The 25,777-nt window shown below is 40.4% G+C and overlaps 1 protein-coding gene across 1 annotated transcript in view; it reads right to left on the bottom strand.

Moving 5' to 3' along the window:
* Positions 1 to 25,424, bottom strand: part of EGLN3 (egl-9 family hypoxia inducible factor 3) — a 28,692-nt gene extending 3,268 nt beyond the window's left edge. The window contains exons 1-4 of the mRNA XM_081291726.1: positions 24,720 to 25,424; positions 4,458 to 4,577; positions 2,740 to 2,876; positions 606 to 679 (exon numbers count right to left, since the gene is read on the bottom strand). Of these exons, the coding sequence (XP_081147852.1) occupies positions 606 to 679; positions 2,740 to 2,876; positions 4,458 to 4,577; positions 24,720 to 25,076 (688 nt within the window). The 5' untranslated portion in view covers positions 25,077 to 25,424. The remainder of the gene's footprint in view (positions 1 to 605; positions 680 to 2,739; positions 2,877 to 4,457; positions 4,578 to 24,719) is intronic.
* Between the last annotated feature and the right edge of the window lie 353 nt (positions 25,425 to 25,777).

The raw sequence follows: 25,777 nt of genomic DNA, 5'->3' as shown, positions 1-25,777 counted from the left end.
TAATATGCAATAAATACTGTCACTCTTCAAGAGAGGAATACAGTACATAAGCATTTACCATATTTGGGGGGCCAGAAGTTTACCTTTTCTTAAACCAACTTGTTAGGATTAATGTTTTAGTGCACCATATTTGGGGGAATGCTACCTTACAATACTGGTTGCAGGGGACAGAAATGGTGTTGTCATGTTCAATTTATATTACATGGATCCTGCTTTTAAATTGAGTCACAGTGCCACACTAACATAATAAATTAGCCATTTTAGCTGGGCTCTATTATATTTTCTTTGTAATGTATCAAAATCATGGACCAAATTTAATATTACCTATGACTAGTTGATACTGACAAAAGTTAATTATTTCTATCAATTATAAGCCATCATAGAATTGGTGGGCAATCTCAGGGAATGCTCTTTGCGTTTTTTCTGATTTTTCCAAGAGTGCTAAATCCAATGTTTCAGGATTAAACCCAATAAGATGTCATTATGTAGGAAGCTAGACCACAACTGAGATTAAACAGAATATATTACAAAATATATAAAGTTAAACTCAAGGATTGACTTGATCAAAGGTCACAGGACATTATCAAACATGTACTACCACGTACTAGTTAAATTCCTGAATTTCTTTTTGGCTTCTGCCCTTTCTTCAGCATCAAAGTACCAAACAGTCATAGCATATCTGTAAAAGATAAGCAGGTGTAAGAAAAGACTACTTCCAAAAAAAAAAAAAAAACCAAAAAAACAAAAAAAACAAGCTTACTATAAATTTCACATTAAAGTCACTCATGAAACCAACATGTAAAGGTTTACCTATTACGAGAAGTCTACCCCAATTTTAATTTAAAATTAATTTCTCTGGTTTCAATTCTATTTAAATGTTTTAATGAAACACATAAGGATGCCTGGTGTGGTGGCACACACCTGTAATCCCAGCTACTTGGGAGGCTGAGGCAGGAGGACTGCAAATTTGAGGCCAGTCTGACCAACATAGCAAGATTCCATTTCAGCATAAAATTCTTAAGGGTTGGGGATATAGCAAAGCACTATTGGGTTCAATCTCCAGTATGAGGTGATGGGATTGGGGACTGGGGGTCCTGTCAACAGATCTTCTTTCTCATGAATCTCAGGCTCTTAGCAGAAAAGACAGGGAATTAAATATGTAACAACAAGGAAATGTGACCTATGTGGAAAAGACTGGAAATGAGTCATTCTGCTAAAGACTGGGAAACTCAAGCTAGTGGGGAGAGAACAAAGAAAATAAGGTAACAATTGAGTGAAGCTTTGAAGAATAACTTATTTAAATGATAGGACAAAAAAAAAATCTTGGCTTTCTTTCTTTAGTTTGGGACATTAAGGCAGAGATTCAATTGAATAACAATGCCCTCAAGCTTTCTACTGCGTTCCAATTAATTTGCCTTATCCTGTCCGAGATAGATTGTAACAGAAGCCATTATTTCATGCTTGGGTTTTTTAAAGGTTTCCCTTTGTAATTATTGTTCACCACAGCAATTTCTATAACACTTGATTTGTTTTCGAGGGCTTCTCATACACATTTGCTAATGTCCCTGTGAAGTCAGTCACCATGGGACTGGGAATAACCAGAGAATTCTACCACATAACACAGGGTCCAATTAATGTACCCCATAAAACAAGCCACAGGCAGACTTCTGTGGTAGACTTCTGTGGTAGAGGTGATTACCTGCTTATCTAGAGCTCAGTCCAAGCTGGCATTGAATATGGAACTCTGGAGCTCAGATGGGTGACTTCTGAAGGGGGATTCATGATTTTCTCTGAATTAGGCTTATTAAGGTTTAGTTCTTGCCCTACCTAAACTCTCTGCCCCTGCCCTCATCTATTATTCTTAGCACAGGCTACACTCACATCACTCCCATACTGCCAGATCTTCAGCTTCAACCATAAATCAAAGACAAATGAGAGACAGAATCAAGAATTAAGATTTTTACCAGGAATTCCTATATTAATACTAAACAATACAAAGTTGCTCAGTTATGCTGAAAATCTTCACACCTGTATGCTGATAAAAAAGATTTTAAAGCATCTAATTGTTGAGACATGGATATAGCTAGTCCAACAGGCCAATTTTATGCTACAGAAAACGTAAAAGGGAAAAGAAGTCAGAACAAATTACTTTAAGTTTCTCTGCTTGTGACTGGCAATTTGTAAAGTCATCTAAGGTAACTACATAGAACTGCTATTATTTGATATGGAAGGGGTACTGAGAATTTAATTCAGGGGGGTGTGTTTTGCCACTGTGCCATATCCCCAGCCCTTTTTATTTTTTATTTTGAGACAGGGTCTCACTAAGTTGCTTAGCACCTCACTAAATTGCTGAGGCTGGCCTTGAACTTGTGATCTTCCTGTCTCAGCCTCCCAAATCGCTGTGATCACAGGCATATGCCACCACACCAGCAACATTTAAGTTTCTAAAAGGGGAGCAGAAAAGGAAATAAAACAAAGCCAGTGAGAAATCTAGAATCCTATGTACACACACCTAACAGAAAATAATTTGTTAATATTTATTTCAAAACCAAAGTTTGATTTGTGTAGTACAGAATCCAAAGTTTCTCCTTTAATTTTTATCACTCCAAATAGTTTTACCTATCAGCTTTGGGGTGTGGTCCATCCCCCACATGCACAGAACATGAGTTTAGAGAGTCCACTGGGAACTAGACTTTGTACAACAATCCCCCAAAGAGGAATCAGGGCCCTGGCTATTACCTGGTAGCATAGGAAGGCTGGACTTCATGCGGGTTCCTGCGATCTGACCAGAAGAACAGGAGTCTGTCAAAAATGGGCTCCACATCAGCTATGAATGATTTCCCTTCTGGAAATATCCGCAGGATCCCACCATGTAGCTGAGGACCACAAGAAAGTATATTATTTCCTAGCCACATGTATAGTTTATCAACAATGATACTTTTAGCCCTATCTGGAAACAATGCCACTTTCTAACCTCCACTCCAAGTATGTTTTATCCCCTAATTTTTACTTTCTTAAATTTTATTTCAAACTTAGCTAGAGATACCTTATGTACCTCATAACTAAGCCTTCCAACTTCCACAACCATAAAGCCCATGGACAAAAAATAGGGTACTATTAGATCTTATATAGAATTGCCACTATGTTTTTGACCTACCCAAACACCCTAGCAACATCATCTGGTTACATCTAATATTAACAACTTCCTAAGGTATTCATCACATGTAACTTCCCCTTCAATAAGAATTTATAGCTTTCTTCTCTGCACGCCTCACTCCTATCTGTCCTCATTAGTTGAATGTTACATGATTTTTTTCCCTGTACTCTCAGACTACCTGTACCTTTTATGACATACATCACTCTCTTAAACTGCTTTTTCTTTTTCTCATGTATACCCAATCTATCCTACTAGAAAAATCACATTCTCGGTATAATGCAGGCCTACCACATCAATGTTCCTCCACAGCACAGTGCCTGACACTAGCAGAAACTCAAGTATTTGAGGGTCTCATACTTTGCAATTTACTGTTATTGACCTGATAACTGTACCCATAGCAGCACCCGTGAAGGTTGTGAAAGAGAGCTAATGGATATATTCCCACCATGTTAATAAATAGGGAGAATAAGCCTCTTGACTGATTCACTAGTTTCCCAGGTTTCATTTTTCTGACTCTCAGATAAAATATACTGTTTTATGATAGCCAGAGTCTGCCCTAATGAACAGGAAATGGACATGCAGAAGGTTCAAAAGCCAAATAAGCTCGAAAAATTCTCTGACTTCCCAGACTCTTAAATCATGCTTAACTTTCAGAGAGCATACAAAGTCCAGACGAGTGTGTGTAAGTGTGGAACCAGACTTCATATCTCTCTCTCTCTCATGGTATAAAATACAAAAATAAGCCACGTAGCCTTGGCACTCACAAACCATAGTAAGCCATGGTAAAGGCCACCAAACGAGACGTATCACTCAGCAAAAGAGGATTGTGTGGGAAATCTCTCTTGGGGATCCTACAATTCTATTTTTGTGGAATTCTCTCAATGTTGCTGCTGGAAGGGAAAAGTGTATATCTTACTCTGTTCTGAGAGACATATCAGCTCTGAATTATATGGGAAAAAACTGATTTATAATCCTCATATTAAATTACCTTCCTTTCATCAACTACTCCCCACACTTCAATAATTGCCCCACAAAATTAACTTCATATCCATTATTTTTATGTCATCAACTATACTACTAATTCCATAGGTGGGGGGAGGGAAAGCATAAAGGAGAAATAGAAAAGATTTATCAGGAGGCAATAGGGCTATTAGGAACTCAAAACTCCCCACTGAGTTACGTGAATTCTTCTCCTATTTGGACGTCACATGCTCTTCTCTTTTTTCTAAATTCTTAGTCCACCTTATCTGCACCTTTTATGACATATAACCCCACATGCACTGCCACTGTTCCAAAGTACCTTCGCATCCCAATTCTTGTTCAGATAGTAGATGCAGGTGATACAGCGGCCATCACCATTGGGGTTGTCCACATGGCGAACATAACCTGTTCCGTTGCCTGGATAACAAGCCACCATTGCCTAGGGAGAAATTCCAAGGACATGGTTAACAAAGCTGGGCAATCCTCCCCTCCTACTGATAAACAGACAAGCCTCCTTCTGTGATATATGATATTTATGGGTGGTCACTAGATTCTTAATTGCACGTATAGTACATAAATTCAGATTACAAACAGAAGATTAAAATATTAATCTTCAACATGTAAGATTAACAGGCAAGTCACACCCAGTGGAAGATGGTCCAACAACACCCTTACAGTTCAAGAATGTTTTAAAAGACTTATAACCCATCTACCTCATCATTAGGATGACCCACATTTCTGTAAAATTCCTTAATGAAAATCCAGGTTCTGGGTTCCCATCCTCAACCCACCTACAAGATCAGAATCACACGTGTGGAGCTTAGAGAGCGTGCCTGGTTACTGAGTACTGCTGAATGGCAGAATCGTACTGTCTTATTTACAAATACACAAATCCAAACACAGAGGAAGAAAAGGGTAGGTTTACTCAATACAACGTTGGGCCAGAGGAAGGCAGAAGGGTCAAGAGGAAGCTATGTCCTAACTTAGCAAAAGCAGCCAAGGGAGATCCCTTTCAGGGAAAAAGCTACACATATCTTTTTTTTTTTTTTTTAATTTGGGGGGTGGTACTGGGGATGGAAGCCAGGGGCATTCTGTTTTTGTTTTTTATTTTGAGACAGGGTATCACTAAGTTACCAAGGCTGGCTTGGAATGTGCAATCCTCCTACCTTAGTGGGATTACAGGTATGTGCCACTGGGTCCCCAACACACATTTTAATATGCACTTCTTAGTGATTTTCTTCTTTCTACTGATAATTATCAAATCGAGTGATAATCTGAAGTTCTCTTCCTTTGTCTAAGTGCTACCTGTATCAAATCAGGTAGAGAATAAAGCAGAAAGCCATGTCAGAAACCTTTCTGAAAATTACTATTTGAGAGTTACTATCTGAGGGTAACAAAACTTCTAATCGTTCCATGAAAAAATTGTAACAGAAAGTGGGGGGCAGGGGAGCAAAGTACAAAAGCCTTTTCTTTACAGGACACTACTATATTTTTAAAATATGTTTATAGAGATTCAATGTGCAGGAAATTAGTGAATTGGTAATATAAAATGAGGGCAGAGAATTTTTTTTTTCCTGTTCACTGATGTATTCTTAGCACCTAGGACAGTGCCTGACACATAGATGGTGCCCATTTAAAATTTGATGAATAAATCAAATTTGGCTCTTTCCCAAAAATGTATGCTCACATTCTACCTAGATTGATAGGTCTTTCTGCCATTTTAAAAAACCTACTTTCAGGAAGAATGGAAGAACTTTGGATTGAGCAGAGGGGAGTGAGGGGAGGGGAGGGGGTAGAAGAGTGGGAAGGACAATGGAATAAGATGGACATTATTACCCTGTGTACATGTATGATTGCATGAATGGTGTGACTCTGTATCATGTACAACCAGAGAAATGAAAAGCTGTGCTCCATTCATGTACAATGAGTTGAAACACATTCTGCTGTCATGTGTAACTAATTAGAACAAATAATTAAAACAAAAAATCCACCTTCAAACATATATGTGGAGAAACAGGTCATAATATTCTCTGATAAATGGCGGAGTTGCTTCATTGGTAAAACTACCAGCTGGGAAGAGCACCAAACTGATGCAGTAATAGTTCAATGAATCAGTTTCAATGCAGGTCATTGCCAGTAGTAACAGGGAAACATGGAACTAGGCCTCTCACACATTATGTACTAGAATAATCAGGCTGAATGGTAATCTGACTTTACAATGAGTCTTAAAGCTTAAATCACCATATCCCCCCACACTTCATATCCTCATGCAACTAGCCATCTTGCCTTTGAACCTTGAAAATGTTAATGCCATGTCATTCATACAGCTGAAGTTAGCCTGTTAGTTTAACATCTTTCCAAAGATGGGGTTTTGAGAAGAGTGCAATAAAGATTTAATAAATGATGGTAACTCCAAGTAAAAGATGGCTTAGAGAAAGAGAACTGGGAGCAGACAGAAATGATAGGCCTAGTTGGAGAGGAAGGGATAAATGAAGTCATCCATAATGAGTAGGGAATTACCCATCCCTGGAAGCAACTATTAGGATTATAAGAGCCACAACTGAGCCAATAATGAAAGTCACTTAGGCCACAAACAATTACTGGCTAGATTCCCTATCATCTCAGCCTCCCCCACTATGTCTGTCTGAAAAGAAAAAGTATTCCATCAATGCTATAATCTTATATTCTTAAACAGCTCTACTCTAAGGAAAAGGTCAGTGGTCTGGATGTCTGCCATCTAGTGCACTCTGCAACTAATTGTGTGATCCCAGGCTCAGTTTCTTTCCTATAAAGAGGGGCTTAGCTGAGCACACATAGCGCATGCCGGTGATCCCAGCCACAGGAGGCATGGGTAAGATGATTACTAGTTCAAGACCAATCTCAGCAACTTAGCGAGGCCCTAAGCAACTTAGCAAGATCCTGTGTCGAAATAAAAAATTAAAAGATCTGGGGAGTAGCTTAGTGGTAAAGTGCCCCTGGGGTCAACCCCCAGTATCCCTGCTCCTCCCCCCAAAATAGAAAGACTCGGGTTACATGGTCTTCAAAGTCCAAAAAGAGCTAAGACTTGATCCATGCATCAGCTCCAGGAAAAGCAAGATTCTTCAGGGAATTCTGAAATGCTTAGTTGCCTCAGAACTCAGCTTAGATTAAAAAAAAAAAGAAAGCATAAAAGTACATCCGCTACTAATTGCTGCACGTATAAAACACACATAGATAAAGAGCTAGCACAAATCTAAAGAACTTACTATTAGGACAAAACCCCTAAATGTAAGCAAACATTCTGATTGCTTAAGGGAGACAAAGGGACCATTTTTCTGGCCAGAGCGAATATTCACCCTCTCTCCTTGTTCCAGAAGCCACGTGCATCATGTTTGTTACAATGGAAGGAAATTATTGTGAGCCTCAGTGGGCCTGTTGAAACTACACTAGCCAATTGTATCAGCGAGTTTTCTGGATGAGTGCCATAGGAGATGGGTCTCACCTCAGGCACATTCCCAACTATCTGCTGATCTCTGACAGGGGCTAAAACTACCAGGCAAAGGATGTGCTAAGAAGCAAACCACACTTAATAAATAACTAGTCATTTGCTTCTGAGCCAATTTGTGCACGGGGCAGTAACAAACTCCGGAAGCTAAGCAGCTCAACTAAGTTGCTATCTAAATCTCATCAATCCCGGGAAGGGACCTAAACTGTATAATGGAAGAAAAAAGTTTTTATGCTTTATTGTTAAAAGAACGGAGCAGGAGTAATTTAATGATTATGTAACCAACATGGCAAGCACTAACATTGACATCCACCAGGAGGATGTCTTATTACAAACCTTTCATTTTAAAACTTCCTGACTGGATTACTATTTATCTTAGAGAAAGTTAATAACACAATAGTGTCACCTATAGTAGCATATCCAGTGTAGTCCGATTGCTCTAATTCTTGGAAATGCCGATGAATTCACTTGTCCCCTTGTGCATCACCATTCATTCCTCTGGCCCCTCTGTGTACCTGTCAGGCCCCCATCCCCAGAGGCCTCTCCATAGCTCTGTAGCAACAGGAAATGAGAAGAGGAGTGTACCAGGTATTCCTAGGCCAGCTTCAGATCAGAGATATGTGCTCTAGACATCTACGAAGTAAGTTCAAGCAGGAAGTATGCATGCATTCTTTAAAGACGTAAACAGACATATAGAATCATGACCATCCAAGTCCAAGTATCAGATTTGCTCCCTAAATGATACTGGTGGAAAAGAAAACAGTGATTATGCTGAGTTGTTATTAGTGAATTGACTTCATAAAACTGTATCTCGTTCAAGTTCAAAGATAAAGCTGTAAAACAAAAGTCTAGGTTTTTCATTCCAAGACTGAATGAAAATGTTCCTGAAACAGAATGTTCCTGAATGCCATTAGTTAACCACAGCTTAACTATAATATACAAACCACTGAAAAATTAGCACCAGCAACCTCTACTGTCTATTCAGCAATGATGATCATTTTTTCAGACCCACGGGTGGGAAAGGGGACATCCACCCTCCAGTTAGACTTGTACTTCTCTAATAAATTATACAATCCCCAGCGCCACAAAATACAAAAACAACAACAAAAAATCATACCATGTATTTTTGTGCAAACGTATTTTACTTTATTCATAAATTTGGAGTCAGATTTGCTAATAGGAATTGATTTTGAACCAGTTATAATAAAGTGGCATTTTGTGCAGATTTACCTCAGTAAATTAAAACATTAAGTGCCTCACTTTACAAAATTTGCAATACATGAAAATCCATTGTCTTATATTTGTCAAGAATAGCCTAACTTTACGGGGCACAGCAGCACATGGCTATAATCCTAGCTACTCAGATGGATGAGGAGGAGAACCACAAGTTCAAGGCCAGTCTAGACAACTTAGCAAGACCCTTTCTCAAAATAAAATAAACAAGAAAGAGTTGAGGAGGGAATAAAAGAGACCAAGCACCTTCTTTAGCCTGGAAAAAACAGCCAAGCAACTCATCACAGTGGAGAAAGTAATAGCTGAAGTTTTGTAGCCAGACATGAGTCTCATTTATATTCAGGTGCCAGCAGGCTAGGTGACAAACTTGCCAATGTTTTCAGTCTGAGGGCAGAGGAGCTGAAGGCTACACTTCCGGGGACATTTTTCTGGGTGATTTGTGTTCAGCAGATCTTGTAACACACATATTGAATGGGGACAGCGGGCAGGGCAGTCCCATGGTTGCATGGCCTATGTCCTTCATTCATAAAGACGCCTACTGAGGTTCGGGGTCCCCTGGTAATTCATCAGGGTGGGGGAGGGGAACAGAGGCACTGAATGTGCTAGCAGCAGCTCTAAAATTGAAATTATCCCATTTAAAAAGTAAAGCAAAAATACAAAACCCTTAAGTATCCAAACTGCTATATGCAGGCATCCCACAGGAAAGGTCAGAGTAGGAAAAAACTGAAGAGGCATGATCTTTGCAAGTTTTGTTCTTAAAAAAAAAAAATTAAAGCCAAATTAAGGCCAAATGTCAAATTACCTTATTTTCCATTTGGCTTTGACAAAGAGAACTCCAGAAATCCTTTGCAAATTAATTCCAGAGGGCATGAAAAAAACTAACTGGAATTGCTGCATTAGCCTTTTGTCACCTTCCTTGTTCAAAGGTTTGTGATCTTCAAGGATACCCTGTGGGATCCGTTGTCACTTAGATAAGTTCCTATAATACATGGTCACAAGGCTCTTTACAAAATGATAACAACTATGCAAAGCTTTCACCAAGGTTCAAGAAAATGTCACCAACACAAAGTTCATACTTGCTGCTAACTAGTCCTGTCTATTATACAAAGTAGAACATATGAGCCAGATCTCGATGTGATGACCAAATGGCACTACCTTATGAAGCATTAAAAAAGTGCTTTAGAATTTTTATACTTTCATTCATATACATATACATTTCATCCCGAGACTGGGAAAGAGAAATGAGTTGTAGATAATGTAAGGACTTTAGAGAAAAAGATAGGAAACTGCTCAAGCTGTCATTTGCTATCTTAGGCATCTTGCTTGTTATCCATGTTGTTAGTTAAGATTGATTCTAGCTATTTCCTTCCTTCTAAGGCCTCTAGTTAGAGATTGGAGGAAAAAATAAGGGGAAAATAGAAAATATACTTTTAGAGTGGTCAATAACATGAGCTGCGTCCAGCTACCACATTCCCTTTCCCAACGTTTTAGCATCTCACCAGACAATTTGAAAGACTCTGTCAGGTTAGTAGTTCTTCCAATAAACCCCAAATTATTCATGAAAACGTTTTCTACCATTCTATTTCCACAGTAAAAACTACTTCCACCTCGTTTGTTCAAAAATCCACACTACAAGTAACTCCATTCCCTGAATCTATAACCCAGAATGTTGCTACACATTAACCTCACCTCCCAGTGTAGAACAGTGCTCACCATGCCCTTACACCTGAATTGTGTAATAATGTGGGGATTTCTGTACTTCTGCAAAGGAAGTCATAACCGACACTTAGTTACTTTGGTGAAGTGGGTCTGCCTGCTCTTCCTTGTCAGGCAAGAGTACTGTGACTAGAAGGGCAGAGAATTTACCATCTTCATTTTAAAACCTGCCTTCAGATGAACTTGGCCCTTAATTCCGGATCATGCAAACAAGCATCAACAACTCTTGAGATTCTGAAGTCTTCAATTTAGTTGTGTTGAGTCAGTGACAATATAAATCTACCTCACCAGAATTGCTCCCACCTGCAGGAAATATACATATCCCTCCACCTGAACCACCCCCCAACACACACACACACACACACACACACACACACACACACACACACACATCTGCACAAAACTACAGAGTATTCCCAGGCCTGTAAAGTCTATCTGTACTAGGTCAAGATTCCTTTCCAGAGAATCCTACACTTCATGCATAAATTTCTGATTAAATCACCCTCCCCCAAGCAGCCTCTAAAACTCTGAGACCAGGAATTTAAGAGAGTATTGTCATTCCTTTCTCAATTAATTCCTCTCCTTGGAGGGGATTCAGCCAGAGCCCTGCAATTAGGCACAGTAAACAGGCCAGGCAACATCGACATATCAATACAGGCTCTTTGGGTTTGGGAAAGCGCCCTTCCCGTGGAGGCCTGGCTCTAAGCCAGCTGGGTGACGACTGAGTGACAGGGCTACGTGCGCTTCGTGAGGGTGGCAGCCAGCCCACACCCGAGCACACCGCCAGGCAGCCTGAGGAGGGAACGGACACTGGGGAGCCCTCCCCCTCCTCCCCCATCACTACCCCAGTCACCAGAGAAATGTTTTCAACAGGGACTTCCTCACCATTACAAAATCAGTGAAAGTCAGTCAAAGCCAGGGTTGACGACATTAAATAAGACAGGCATTTAACCATGTCCTTTCTGATGCCTTTCACCAAATATTAACAGCTGCCACTTCCTGAGAACCCGTGTAGCCTGGTGGCACACATCCCTCTCTAATTGCCTGGTTCAGGGAAAGGTGAGCAGCGGCCATGTTCCCTGAGTCACACTGCTCCCAAGGCTTCAGTGGAAGTCATTAACCCTGGAAGTTCTCGAACAGATCTAGAAGTTTTCATTATATAGAAAAGCAAATTCATAAGTAATCCTTAAGGCAATGTGGGGATAGGGACTCAACAACATTTAACTTCTTTTGATGTGAGAAAACAGGCTTATCAGAAAAATACAACTTCACCTGTAGATCTATAGAGACTTTGAGGATACTAGAGAAAAGGAATGCTGTGACTGCAGAATTGTCAAAGGATTAAGTGTGGATCTCTTTACATTTCTCATCTGAAATTACTTCTAAAATAGTTGAAGGAATCCACGATAACTTAAATACAAACTAGTAAGACAACACTTTATTAGTGGATAATGTCTAAAAGCATGGTTACCAATCAAAACATGTCATGAAAACTATCTTGAAGCATATTGTTTAGACAGAAGAAACCTATATTTGCATTTCAGCACTGGGAAAAACGTATCTGCTGAATGAAAGAAATAGTACATAGCAAGTCAAGCAGAGACTCAAAACTCATCAAACAGCAACCATTCTTATTTGCTCACCAAACACTTATACTGTGCTTACTGTGTGCCTGACATTGTTTTGTGTGCTTCATAAAATACTGCCTCATTCAATCCATAACAACCTCACAAGGTGGGAACATTTTCTCCACTTTACAGATGAAGAAAGGGAGGCACAGGAGGCTGGATAACATGACTTTTCAAACCCAACTGGTCTGGCAGAAGAGTGTGAGGCGTAAGTCATCAGGCCATGCTTTACCAACAGTTTGGTAGCATCTAACATTAGCCTATTTATTCCTATCCTATTTCTCTATTTTTGAGGGAACTAGGATCTCCACTTGAAGTACAGTTATCCTTTAGTCTTCACCTGGAGTTGGTTCCAGGATACCCCCACCACCAACCCTTGCTCAGATATCAAAATCCATGGATACTCAAAATCTTTATACAAAACAGCAAAGTATTTGCATATAACCTACTTACACCCTTCCCTATACTTTAAATTATCTCTAGATTATTTATAATACCTAATACAATGCAAATGCCTTGCAAATACTTTTTATATTACATAACTGTGAAAAAGTCTATCCACGTTCAATACAGAGCCAATTTTTAAAACATACTTTCAATCCACAGTTGGTCAAATCAGAAGATATAAAGAGCCTACTTTATTTGATTCACCCTTTCCATAGTGATACAAAATCATAAAATGCAAAAAAAAAAACACAAAAATATGAAAAAACTGAGTGGACCTGAAATTGAAGCTATGAAATAAAAGCTCCAAGGGAGATATTTTAACAAGAGCCAGAGGCAAAGGAAATTGACCCTGAATCCTGCAGAAAAGCACTAGTGTCCAACTTCTTGTCTGTCCAACTTATTCCCACTGCAGGGCCAACCTCAATCCCACCATAAAAACTCCTGGGCTCCATCCGCTTCATGTACAGTAGGTCAACAGCCTACATCTTAAACCCAAGGCCAGTCCACAGGCTGAGCTGTTCTTCCCTCCCTGAGGTCCTGCAGGAGGAATTCAGCCCCTCTCTCTAGGTCCTTCCTTCATTAGATCAGGCCAACACCAACCAAGGCTTTCAGACTTGTTTCAAACTCAAGATGATAAATGGCCAATGCAAAATAATTCTAAAAGGAAATACAAAAACATATTTCCCCTGGAAAGAAAAAGAGCAGCACCTGGTAAAGGAATCCCCAAGATGGGATCAATTTTTCCCTGTTCAGCCACAGTGCTGATTTAGGAAACATCTTAACTCTACTACTACCACACTAATTAGAATTCATGGGATACAGAACTTTCTAAAGTCACGTTAATTAGAATTCACTGGATACAGACTCACTAGCTTAGAGGAGGGCTGAGATCCAGAAGGCCTGTTACAAGGGTAGAAAGTAGAAGACTTTTGAAAGAAATGACTAAAAACTATTATGGGGAATGGAAAGGGGGATTAGAAATAAAGGCAAGCCTGGCTATGAACATGGGGTGGGGGGGATGGTTAAATGTCCCCCTGCTCCTCAAAGATGGCCATGAGCCCCATTTTACAAATTTGGAAACTAAAAGAGTGATTTATTGGATCTTATGGAACCAAGTAGATGAGCCAGAATTCCAAACCCCACGGTCTTTCCATCACTAAACACTGCTTCTGAAATATCAGGGGAAAAGTCTTATTCAAAAACAGGAGTTATTATTTCCAGAGGGAAAGGAATGATATTACTTTCTTTCAACTTCAGAATAAGCAAAGATTCTCAGATAATTCCCAACTCACCAAACACAGGCTCAAACCTGTAAGTGGAAAATCAAAGCCCTCCGTGCCCAAATAGGAAAAGACAAATGGCAGCCACTTAACCACTCCTACCTAATCATACCTTTGACTCCAATCAAGCTGAATTCAATTTGTTTGTCAAGTTTCCCCCCAGACCCCCATAGCTCATCCTTCTCTAGCCTCCTAAGGATAGCCATCTTGCCCTGGAGGGCCAGAGACCACTTCAGGCTCCTGTATGATGTTCAAGTTAGCACATAATAGATGCTCATGATTTAGAGAATCACCTGCTCACAAGGCACTACTTCCCATTTGGGATCCTCCAAAGTCACTGTGATTCTTTCTCATTCTTCCTGGGGTCTTCAGCTCACACCCCTTGCAAGACTGTTGGATTCATGCATGAAAAGGAGCGATAACTTGCAGTCATTCACAAAGATTTTTTTTTTCTATTCCACTCACCACAACAGGAGGGAAACAGTTCCAAATTTTTTACTCCAATTATAGTCCTGGAAAATTAAGTACAAATAATAGAAACATAATGTATGTGTATGTTTAACACATGGAGAGATTTTTTGAAAAAATGTCCCAAATAAAAAACAAGGGGAATTTTTAGTTTAAGTTTTAGCAGTGAATAAGTTTTGGAGCTGTTCAACTGAACTATTATTTGTCTTGCTAACAGAAAAATTATAGGGAAATATATCACCATCCCTATTTAGCTCCTCTTAAAGCATGAACTCCTACTCAGTGGTTCTCAAACTTTAGCATGTATGAGAACCACCTGAAGAATTGGTGCAGCTCTGATTTAGATTTGGGAAGAAGCCCAAGAATTTGCATTTACAGCATGTTCCCTGCTAATAGTGATGCTGCTGGTCTGGCCTCTGAGAACCACAACTATTCTGTGCCAAAACCAAGAGTGGTTGTGTGATGCCTCACCCTCAATGATAAAAGGCTTAAAAAAAAAAAAAAAAGTCACCAGTACTAATTAATTTGGAGAACTGAAAGCAGGGGGATAGAGCAGGAAGTGAAAGAAATTTGTAGGGCAGTTTCTGGCAGAAGCTTTTCAGGGTCATTCCTAAACTGGCAAGAAACATTCTAATTGTCACTTTTTTTTTTTAAATCTTATTCACTCATTTATTTTTATGTGGTGCTGAGGATCGAACCCAGTGCCTCACACATACCAGACAGTGCATCACCACTGAGCCACAACCTCAGCACCTCCAGTTGTCACTTTCTAGCATCACTGTTTGGTGTTGGGCTGTGCCTCTGGGGATTGCTGTCTTGTCAGTTCTGGGGTCTGACTGTAGGTATGCATTTTACTCTCTCCAGGAATCAAATATGAGGCACCGAAAGCATAGATGGAAATCTGGTCTCAATTTTTATTTAATTCCTTATAATCCTGGAAACAGAGACCATATTGTGCTTATGCTATAGATGGAGAAAGGGGGCTCAGAGAACTGACTTGCTCAAGATCACAGTAAGATGAGGTAAAATATAATGTCCATCCCTATGCCTAGTCGTAGGTATTGACCAAAGTTAAATTAAAACAGAAAATAAATAATTAAATCATCCAAAAAGAAGTGGAAATAGAGGTCCTGAGATGTCCCTTGTCAGGGGTTGAGCCAGGATCAGAACCTGGGGGCTCTAAGCCTCATGGTCCTGGGCTTTTCTTGCTTCTTTGAGTCAGACTTATAGAGGAGCTGCTTTATATACGAACTATGTAGGAGCTGCCAGAATCCCGATGTGACTCTGGTACTTTCTAGGGTAGACCACATAATTTCAGAACTGAAGAAAAAATTTACAAAGCTAAGGTCCTCCTTCGAGATGATCTCTTATACAGTGTCAAATTATGTAAACACTCGGCATCCCATTAGAGACCATTCTGCAAACTCATTACTTTAACATTTTATGGCTTTTTTTTTTTTTTTTTTTTTTTTTGATGCTCTGGCATCCAACAAGCATCTTTAGGGTTGGGTTTTGTCTTTGTTTTTGGTAGTGGAGATTGTATCCAGGGTGCTTTACCACTGAGCTATTTTCCCAGCCCTTTTTAGTTTTTGAGACAGGGCTCACTAAATTGCTGAGGCTGGCCTCCATTCAGCGATCCTCCTGCCTCAATCGGAGTCCATGAGATGACAGGCATGGGCCACAGTGCCCAGCTAAGCACCTATGAATTTTAAGGGACTATTCTAGGCAGTAAAAGTATATGCAAAATGCAACAGTCTCTGCATTCAAGGAACTTCTAAATCTGTGAGGGATAAAGTAAAACAGGCAAAGAAAGAAATGTGCTAGGGTAGCCTAGACTGAGCCACCACAGAGTTCTAGGGAACAGAAAAACTTCATCAGATGGGCACTAGAACTCACCATACCTAGCAAATCATTTTCTAGCATTTCAGGAACCGGGAGGGAAGGAAGGCAGTCAGCAGGAGATTAAATGTAGAAAGGTCAGATGCGGTCAGATGTGGAAAACTTTCAGTGTGTCACCAAGAAGTTTACAGCGCTGTAGGCAGACAATGGGGAAAGAGCATGGCTGGTTTGTGTTTTGTTTTTAAGAATGGAGACTGTGTGATTTAGAAGTGGGTCCAGACTACTACACTCTCACTGAACCACAGAAGATGGATTACAGAGAGAATGAGACCCAAAGGCAGGTGATTTATGGTTAAAGCCAATCTCTTTTAAAAACTTTCTTCCTCGGGGTTTTCTACTAAGAAGAAGAAATTTTAGTTGAAAAGAAAAAGACAAAACTTGAGGTTTCATAATGAACCTAAAACACACATCAGTGAAAAAAGCACAACAGGCCAGATTTTGACTAATAATACTACATATTCCCGTTCAATACTGTGTATTTTAAAAGCATTTTGCTGCGCCATTCCAGTCACTCATATTAACCCACAAAGTGATGAAGATGAAAAAATAGCTAGCCAAAAACAACTCACCATGATTGCATGGGAGGGACTGAGATTTCTGGTTAATAGTTCCCAGAATTGTCTGGAGGATGAACTGGATGGAGGGAGGGGCACAGGTGACAGGTAGAATTCTTTGCTCTCTGTCTAGACAGCACAGAGCGAGCTTTTTTTTTTTTTTTTTAAGAGAGAGAGAGAGAGAGAGAGATTGATTTTTAATATTTATTTTTTAGTTTTCGGCGGACACAACATCTTTGTTTGTATGTGGTGCTGAGGATCGAACCCGGGCCACACGCATGCCAGGCGAGCGCGCTACCGCTTGAGCCACATCCCCAGCCCCGGGAGCGAGCTCTTGAAGGTATGCAAACTGTCTAAAGCAACATGTCTTTACTACATTTCCAAGCAATGCTTAAGTAGAATATTATCCTGAAAACTTCAAAACAACTTCAATGTCCCCCATTAGAACCAAAAAGAGATGGCACTGACACCTAGAATTCAGTTTCCCATTTTTGTCTTCTTCTCACTGGCAAATAATCAAGACTACTATCATATTCTTTGATTCTGTGTTTGGAGATTATTTTTATGGGTAATACTTGGTATTTTTATTGCCAGTACTAGATATGAAACCCAGGGACACTCTACTAACAAGCTACATCCCCAGCTCTTTTCTGTTTGTTGGGATAGGTTCCTGCTAAACTACCCAGACTGGCCTCGAAGTTGAGATCCTCCTGCCACAACCTCCTAAGTAGCTGGAATTATAGGCAAATGCCACCATGCCCAGCAACAGTCAGTATTTTGGTCTCATTTTGAAAGGAAAAAAAAAAAAAAATATATATATATATATATATATATATATTTTAATATGAGATAGACACATTCATTCCAGAATTTTAGAAATGTTATCCTAGTACCTTTCTAAAGAATAAAAAGTTGTCTTGACTTATAAGGATGTATTGACACTGCTTTGAACATAAGGAACATTTATAGCAAGTAGGTACCAAATAAATCCAATACAAGATCTGAAAGAGTGCATTATACAACAGCAACCCACGGGTATTTAGCTGAGGTAGGGTTGAGGTAGGGAGTGAAAAATATGTACATATAGTCACTACCAGCTCACTAAAAACAAGAACAGAAAGTCATCCACAAATCAATATCGAAAGAGGATGCAAAATTAAAGTAAGTGTCATACTGGTTTAAGTTAGAAATAATTGAGAGAAAGGGGATACAAATTCTATGTATAATTAACCAAGCTAACTAATCTTGCTTGGCAAACAGACACTAGCACTGAATCTAAGCCAAATCAATGGTTCCTGGCAATCTGCCAAAGCTGAATTCCTTAGTCTGGCATCACAAAATGATTTGTCTGTTGTATTTACAATTCCAATGCCTCTGGATTCAGCTACCTGCTGGGCACCCCTGGCAGATGCCCAGCAGAATACATCTGAACTATCATTACTGTCAGAACATGTGCATTTGACAAACACCAGAGAAAAGTGACGTGCATTTCTTAGAACAATATCAGCTAACAGCTACAAAGTGCTGCTACAAAAGAATTATCAAGTCTGTTGCTGTAATAATTAACACAAAATTAATAGCCTTGTTCATAGTGTTAACCTGTAAGGTGCTCCTTGGTCTTCAATGGGCACAGGTTAAAATGTCATTTATTTACCCAGGGCTACAAAGTTGAACCAAAAACAGAGGCCTTGCCAGACGGAACAAACATAACCCACAGGTGAGAAGCCTCTGTGCTTCTTCTGAAGTACACATGCTATGGATGCTTGGAGATGCTTCTCACAGGAGCTCTGCTCCTCATGGGGTGGGTGGTATGGAACTTCCCCATGTCCACTTTCTGGCCTCTTCAGAGGTGTCTTCCACACATGGTAGGTCTCAGGAGGGGTCATAAGATGCAAGGCTGTTTGCTATTTATACAATTAGAAGTTTTCCAGCCAGAGTCTGGAATCAGAGTCTGGAAAAGTTTTGCTTGAATATGGTCAGAAAGTGAAATAATTCCCAATATCCAAAACCTGAATACAAAAGTAGGCTATATAATTTCCACCAAAGGGTATTTTTAAATATTTAGTCAAAATTCTATTCAAAATTCTCACATAAAATGCTAATGCAGCTGACACATGGAACAGCACGAGCTAGTGTAGGTTCTTCTCCGTGAAGCCCCTGTTCTCAGGCCCAACACCTACCCCAGGCCCTTCTCAAGACCTGCTCAGGGTATTTTCTGTCTAAATACAAAAACAACTGATGAATGACTGAGAGATTGGGTGGATGTGATTTCTGATACCTCTCTGACTCTAATAGTCCTTACTATTAAAGTCCTGGTTACTTATACTGATCATTTAGTTTTAAACAATAGAGAAATTATATAAAGCCCAAAGAGAAAAAATGACTAATGAGCCCAGAAGTGGACTTTTTCACCGAGGGGGGCGATAGGGAAGGCAAGAAAGAAAGAAAGAAAAAAAAAGTCAGCAAGAAAAAAAAAGTTGGTGACAACTATTGTACCATACTCAATTCTCAGCTCACTTCTTCAGGTGGCTTTAGAGTCATTTCACCCGTACTTCCCCCATCCATGTGCACATCTACCACAGTTCAAGGCAATTTAATGGTTTGCAAATTAAATTGATAACCCCTAATTTCGGGCTTTACTGCAAGCAGATAAGGGTGTGATTAAGTGGCCAGTGGCCCAAAATTGAGCAAGAGGAATGTAAATTAAACACACAAACACACACACATACACACACACACATACACACACACACACACACTCTCACCACTCTCCCTTCTTTGTTCCAAGTGTCACTCAATAAAATAGACGAAGAACACCATGAAAACTCATCCAGCAAAATGCCTTGCTTCCCTGTCACTGGAACTGTATTCCATAAATTATTTCCTTGGATTAACTTCCTTCCTTCAAGAGATAAGTTACCTTTTATAGGAATCCTTATAAAAAAAATGTTCAGAGATTCAAACAGTGCCTCAGTCCCTTAAATACCTTATTCACAGACTTTTAAGATTTTAGTTGCAGAAATATGGCTATGGTGTCCAGACCACAAATTCTGTGCTCTGAGAACTGCACCTCTCATAGACTCTGGCAACCTTGTTTTTGTGACATGACTGATTTTATGTGCTTCCCACCACCCCATCCAAGGCTGACATGTCCCATGAGCCAAAGTGGGACAGTCAGACTCTCTCCAAGGCAATGAAAATATGAATTCTGTAATGTTAATCAAGCCTCCATTCACCTGGAACTGAAGGCTGCACTGGCTATCATAGGGCAGCCATCTGATTAGAAGGAGAGAGGGGAAGAAATAAGGTGCACAAGCAGAGAAGCAAGAATGGAGGCCGAAAAACTCAAGGAACTAACACACCAGATGGCCTGAATCTGAAGGACTTTCTAGTTCATGGCTCCAGTCTTCTGAGAACACTGATTGCCTTTCCTGCACTTGGATCCTGAGAGACATCCTAGCCCATGTTTGCTTCAAGTAGCTTGCAACCAGGATAAGTTCTAACAAACAATCAGAATATTCCTAACATCACATGAGAAGGGGGGCCAAAACTGTTATTGTTCAACAGCACCTTGTAATACCTTTTCTTTTATTCATAAACTTTTTGTCCTTTTAATAGTCCTCTAGATTGGTTCCAGGAAAAAAGACTGGTCCATCTGTTCACAATGCAACCCTCAGAACATCATTGTCCAGAGACACCTGGGTTAGGAATCCCTACACCCAATGTTGTTAATACTTTTCCTCAAAATAATAGGAAACACTACCACAGGAGTCCCTTTTTTCTTAGATATACTCAACTGACAGACATCAATATTTTTTTTTCCTGTTTAGTCTTTTTGTAAAGTTTAAGAATTAGTCAAGTGTGCACTAAAGGTTCCTAAAATTCAAAGGTATATCTGAATATACTCACTGTTGTACCCCCAGCTCTGAAACAGTACCCCACAAAGTGAATACTCCCTCAGCACAAGCTGAATACATGAAGGGGTAAGAAGTGGGAGAAGATAATGGTTAAGAGTACAGACTCTGGAGTCAGACGGATCTGGGTTGGACTCCCACATGTCACTTAAAGCCTTATAACACTGATGAAGATCAGAATTTTACTAAGAATTTTATGTACATTATCTATTTAATGTTTCTTCCTCTCAAAAGCTTTCTGGTGAACAAGTCATGCGGGTCAGCCCCTGTAATCCCAGCTACTCAGGAGGCTGAGGCAGGAGGATAACAAATTTGAGGCAGCCTAGGCAACTCAGTCACACCCTGTCTTAAAATATAATAAAAAAGGGCAGAGGACGTAGCTCAGGGTTCTATCCCAAGGACTTAAAAAAAAAAAAAAACTTTAAATATTATCTTCCCCCATTTTTACACTTGGTGAAACCTAAGCAACTTACTTAAGGCCACGAGGTTTAGTAACTGGAAACCTAATCCCCTAACCCCTTTCATAAACTGCTTCTTACCACTTTGAAACCCTGGGCAAATTATTTAAGCGCTCAATTTGTTTAAGATTGTGGTTCTGAAGATAGTATTTGTATAGTGCTTAACACGGTACCAGACAGCACAAACTACTCAATAAAAGTTTTTTGTTATTATTAGAGTTAGTAACTGGTGAGTCTACAGTGAACTGCTTCAAGCAGAGGGAACTTTTGGTTCTATAAATTACACGTTCTCTGGAAAACAGCCATTTACAAGATTTAGGCAGCCAAAGAAAAAGAGCAAACTATAACCAGTATTTATCTTGGATATAGTCTAAACTCTCCAGGAGGGAGTAACAAACCGATAAGAAATCCTTTGCTAGCATGAAAGCAAGGATCATACTTGAAGTTAGGGGGCGCCATTCTGCAGTGCATTATAGAAAATCACTCCCCCCAGTGGGTCTTCAGCACCCTGTTTTTTTTTTTTCTCCAACAAAGATTAAGTAGATAAATTCTGACCAATAATAATTTTTTGGCAGGAAGTAATTCTTTCATTATTTCAGTTTTAGGTCCAGTATATATTCTTGTTTATTTCTATTGCCTTTGCTATGTATTCATTAAGATATACATTACGGGACTGGGGTTATGGCTCAGTGGTAGAGTACTTGCCTAGCACGTGTGAGGCTCTGGGTTCAATCCTCAGCACCACATAAAAATAAATAAAAAAAGGTATTGTGTCCAAATACAACTAAAAAATAAATATTAAAAAAAAAGGGACTGCAGATGTGGTTCAGTGGTAGAGTGCCACTGAATTCAATTCCTCATACCTCAAAAAAAAAAAAGATATACATTACATTATTCAATGACCTTTAATAAGAGTCCAGCAAAAAAAAAAAAAAAAAAAAAAAAAAAGTTCATTAGGATGTATGCATTCCTAAGTATAACCCCAAGAAATCTAAAGTACTTAAAAAACAGTTGGTCTAAACTACATGTATATATTGACAATTGTTGAAACTGGGTAAAGGGAACTCATATTAGCCTCTACATTTGTCTGTTTGAAAAGTTTAATAGAATGCTACAAATAAGTTTAAAATATATGTACAAATTCTGTCTTTTGAAAATTTAGTTTTTACTGAAAACCTGTTTAAAGGATACAGCAGGAAATTGGGTCTATGTACATCACTACTCTGGGAAGCAGCCCAAACAAAGGACTCCACTGAAGGAGAAAAGCCAGTAATGAAGAAAAAAGGTTACATTAAGGTGAAACTAACATATAGCATACAGAAATGGGTGTTTCTCCAATGCTTTAATAATGAACTTTGACTACAAGACCCAAGGTCACAGACTTCTTTAGACAAGCAAACCAAACTTAAAAAAAAAAAAAATACTAATTGCTCAAGCTTGGTTTGTGTCTTGGTTCTAATTGACCAGGGATTATTCCAACCTAGAGGTGATTTTTCTAAAGACAGGAATGAAGAGCTTTGTGCCAAAATAGCCAAAGTAAAGCTGGAATCTGGGTGTGGGCAGATGTCTTTTCAGCAGACAAGATGAATTTTCTCTATCTCTCAGTCACGTTCTGACTGGGTCAACTGAAAAGTTATTTATCCACCCAGAAGATAACCCATGACTGAAGAATCATATCTAGAGATTTTTTTCCTTACCCTGACTTACACAGCATTTTCATTTCATTTGAGTTAACTTCTCGCCTGAAACCCTATCCTCATCAATTAAGACAAAACTAGATAAAAATATTTAACTTTCAAATGTTAGTGACATCATCATTCTACTAGTTGACTTCCTTCAGAGCAAAACTGTGTTCCTAGAATGCTAGGGTGGAGAAGGGTGGAATTCCTAACACCTGAGTTTAGAAGAAACTTTCAAAAAAAAAAAAAAAAAAAACCTGATAAGCCATTTGCTCTTCCAGGTTGAAGCAATAAGCACCTCCACCACACTAAGGCTTTCCCTCCCCCTCTCCTTTTTCTCCCCCTCCCCCTCCCCCTCTCCAACCCCAGGAGAACAGCAAGGTCATTCAGTGCAAAACAAAACTGATCAAAAGACAAATGACTTTCTAATCCAACACCACAAACCCATGGAAGTAAAAAAACAAAACAAAACAAAAAACTTCAACATCAGTCTTCTACAGAGTTCAATTCTGAACTCTTCCCAAATCAAAGTAAAATTTCGAAAGCAATACTTTCTTCTAAGATTTACTCTGTGTCCATTTACTACTATGCTTGCAGACCCTTGTCCTCCTGGTTAGAAAGATATATAGCAATCCATGGCTGCCCATCCCACTCACCCATCTCAACCCACTTCATATTTTCAGTCTCATTAAGAGTGCTCCTCTCAGCTTGTGGGGGAAAATGAGATAATAGTTTATCACAGGATAAACCTTAAATTGAGAAATATTACATTTATTGTCAAAGGATGGTACAAAGGTGAGTGTTCATTTTTCCTCACATGCTAGTATGCTCTCTGCCTCACAGTGCTTCAGGACAAGTTTTCCATCATTCTGAGCGCTCCTCATACAAGAGCATAAAAGAACTGCCACTGGAAAACTGGCTGGACTATCATTTGAAGGAAGAAAGACTGAATAGCAAGACTATCCCAAAGTAAAGTACATGCACCAACATCACGATACCTACATGTTGCCAATTTTTGTCAATCTACTGTAAATGTTTCCAAGATAAATTACCACCCAAGCAATCATTTCCCACTATGTGTACAAAAATATGCTTTCTACCCTAAGACACTTGACCATTCTCAGGAGCACTTAGCCGGTTGTTTTGAGTGGATTTTGCAATTAATTGACAGAAAAAAAGGAAGGTGATGGTGTGGAGCTCAGCAGCAGGAGGGAATTTTCAGTCAGGGAGATGGTCTAACAGTATCCTGGGTTCAAGAGGTCAAGGGCAGCACTGAGAAGGGAAGAGGAGTTTTAGCCTTTGACAGGTCAGACTCTTTCTTCTCACCCCTGCTAAATTCCACAAACCCAACTGCCACAAGGCAAAATCGCAAGTGACTCCAGAATTCGGAGTGCTGTTGTAGGAATCCCTTCTGACCACAACGAAAGGATTAAGTGGCTACTTAAGTAGGCATTTAAGATTATGAGTACATGTGTGTCTCTAATATGCTTTCGCTCATTTGGATCTTTGAGAATCTTCATGTCTTAAAATCGGACCAACAGCCACAGTTGTTCTGTTTGTATCACCCACCAGAACAATTATTTCAAAGTCAACAGAGGTCATCATAATGATACACCTGAGTCCCTTGACTTAACATGGACTTTCGCTCAGAGGATCTGGGGCGGGAGAGGGAGATAAGAAAGGATATAAGAGCACAAATCAGGATGACTTTCTGATTAAAAACCAAAGTTCGCTGCAGCCCAGCGAAGGCCACGTACAACATGATTCGGAATGCCTCCGATTCCCGCGGCAGCTGCGGTGGGGCGCCCGAGCGCGTCCTACCTTGGACCTTTCCTTGACGTAGTATTTGCCTAGCCGGCTCCCGCAGTACAGGACCAGCCTGTCGATTAGAGACAGGAGGAAGCTGATGGCCTCGCAGCCCTCCTCATTGCCCCCGATCCACGTGATCTGGTCGCCCCGCAGGTGCCTCTTCGAGACTCCGGCGCGCGGCCCAGCCAGCTGGCCGTCCCGCAGGGCCCCGTTGTAGTGCAGCTGCTTGACACGCTCCAGGACGCAGTCTCCCACCACCTCGCCCAGGAAGTTGTCCAGGTAGCAGAAGCCGACCTCGTGTAGACAGGGCACTATGTACTCCAGGGCGATTTTCTCCAGATCCAGCCTCATGATGTGTCCTAGAGGCATCTCGCCCTTAAAGCCGAGGTCGGGGACCCCCAGGGTGCACCAGAAGAGGGAGTGGACCTAAGAAGCGCGAAGCCGAGGTGCGGGGCCCGGAGTTCAGCAACCTGCAGCGGCAAAGGTCCCCAAACCACAGTAGAGCCAGAGACCGGGGAAAGTTGCTCACAACTCTGGGGAGAAGGGATCGCGGCTCAAGGACCCGAGAGAGTACTCCAGGGCGCCACGACCAAGGGCCGACTGGCCCGCGAGAAGTCGGAGGGCCCCTTTTGGAGATGCCTAGCCACCACTGCAGCGCCGGCGGCCGGAGGCGGGGAGAGGGTGAGGTCCGGCCCCTAAGCCGGCAGACCTCGGCGCGTCACGGGCCACGCCCCTGCCCCGCCCTGGGAACGCCTCCAGGACAGCCCTTCCCCCAACCGATTACCCGTCCCGATCTACCCCTCGCGGAGGATCCGGGCGAGCTTCGCTGCAACCTCAGTTGTTTGTGACCCGGCAAAGGCTGGAGAACAGACGGATATTTTAGCATGCTCTCGATTTGCATATTGTTTTGCATAAAATCCCACTGCAAACTTGAAAATCTGGATCCTCACTCTGAAATGTACATGAAATTCACAACACAGTTCACTGCCACATTCTGGGATAGTCACCTCACAGGCTTCTGAGCACGGTGATAAACCCAGGAGCAAATATGTTTATTAAACAGTGGTCTC

Source organism: Spermophilus citellus, assembly GCF_964194105.1.
Source record: "Spermophilus citellus genome assembly, chromosome: 4".
Taxonomy (NCBI): Eukaryota; Metazoa; Chordata; class Mammalia; order Rodentia; family Sciuridae; genus Spermophilus; species Spermophilus citellus.
The sequence above is the reverse complement of the archived record's forward strand: the minus strand, read 5'-3'. Positions and strand labels throughout refer to the sequence as shown.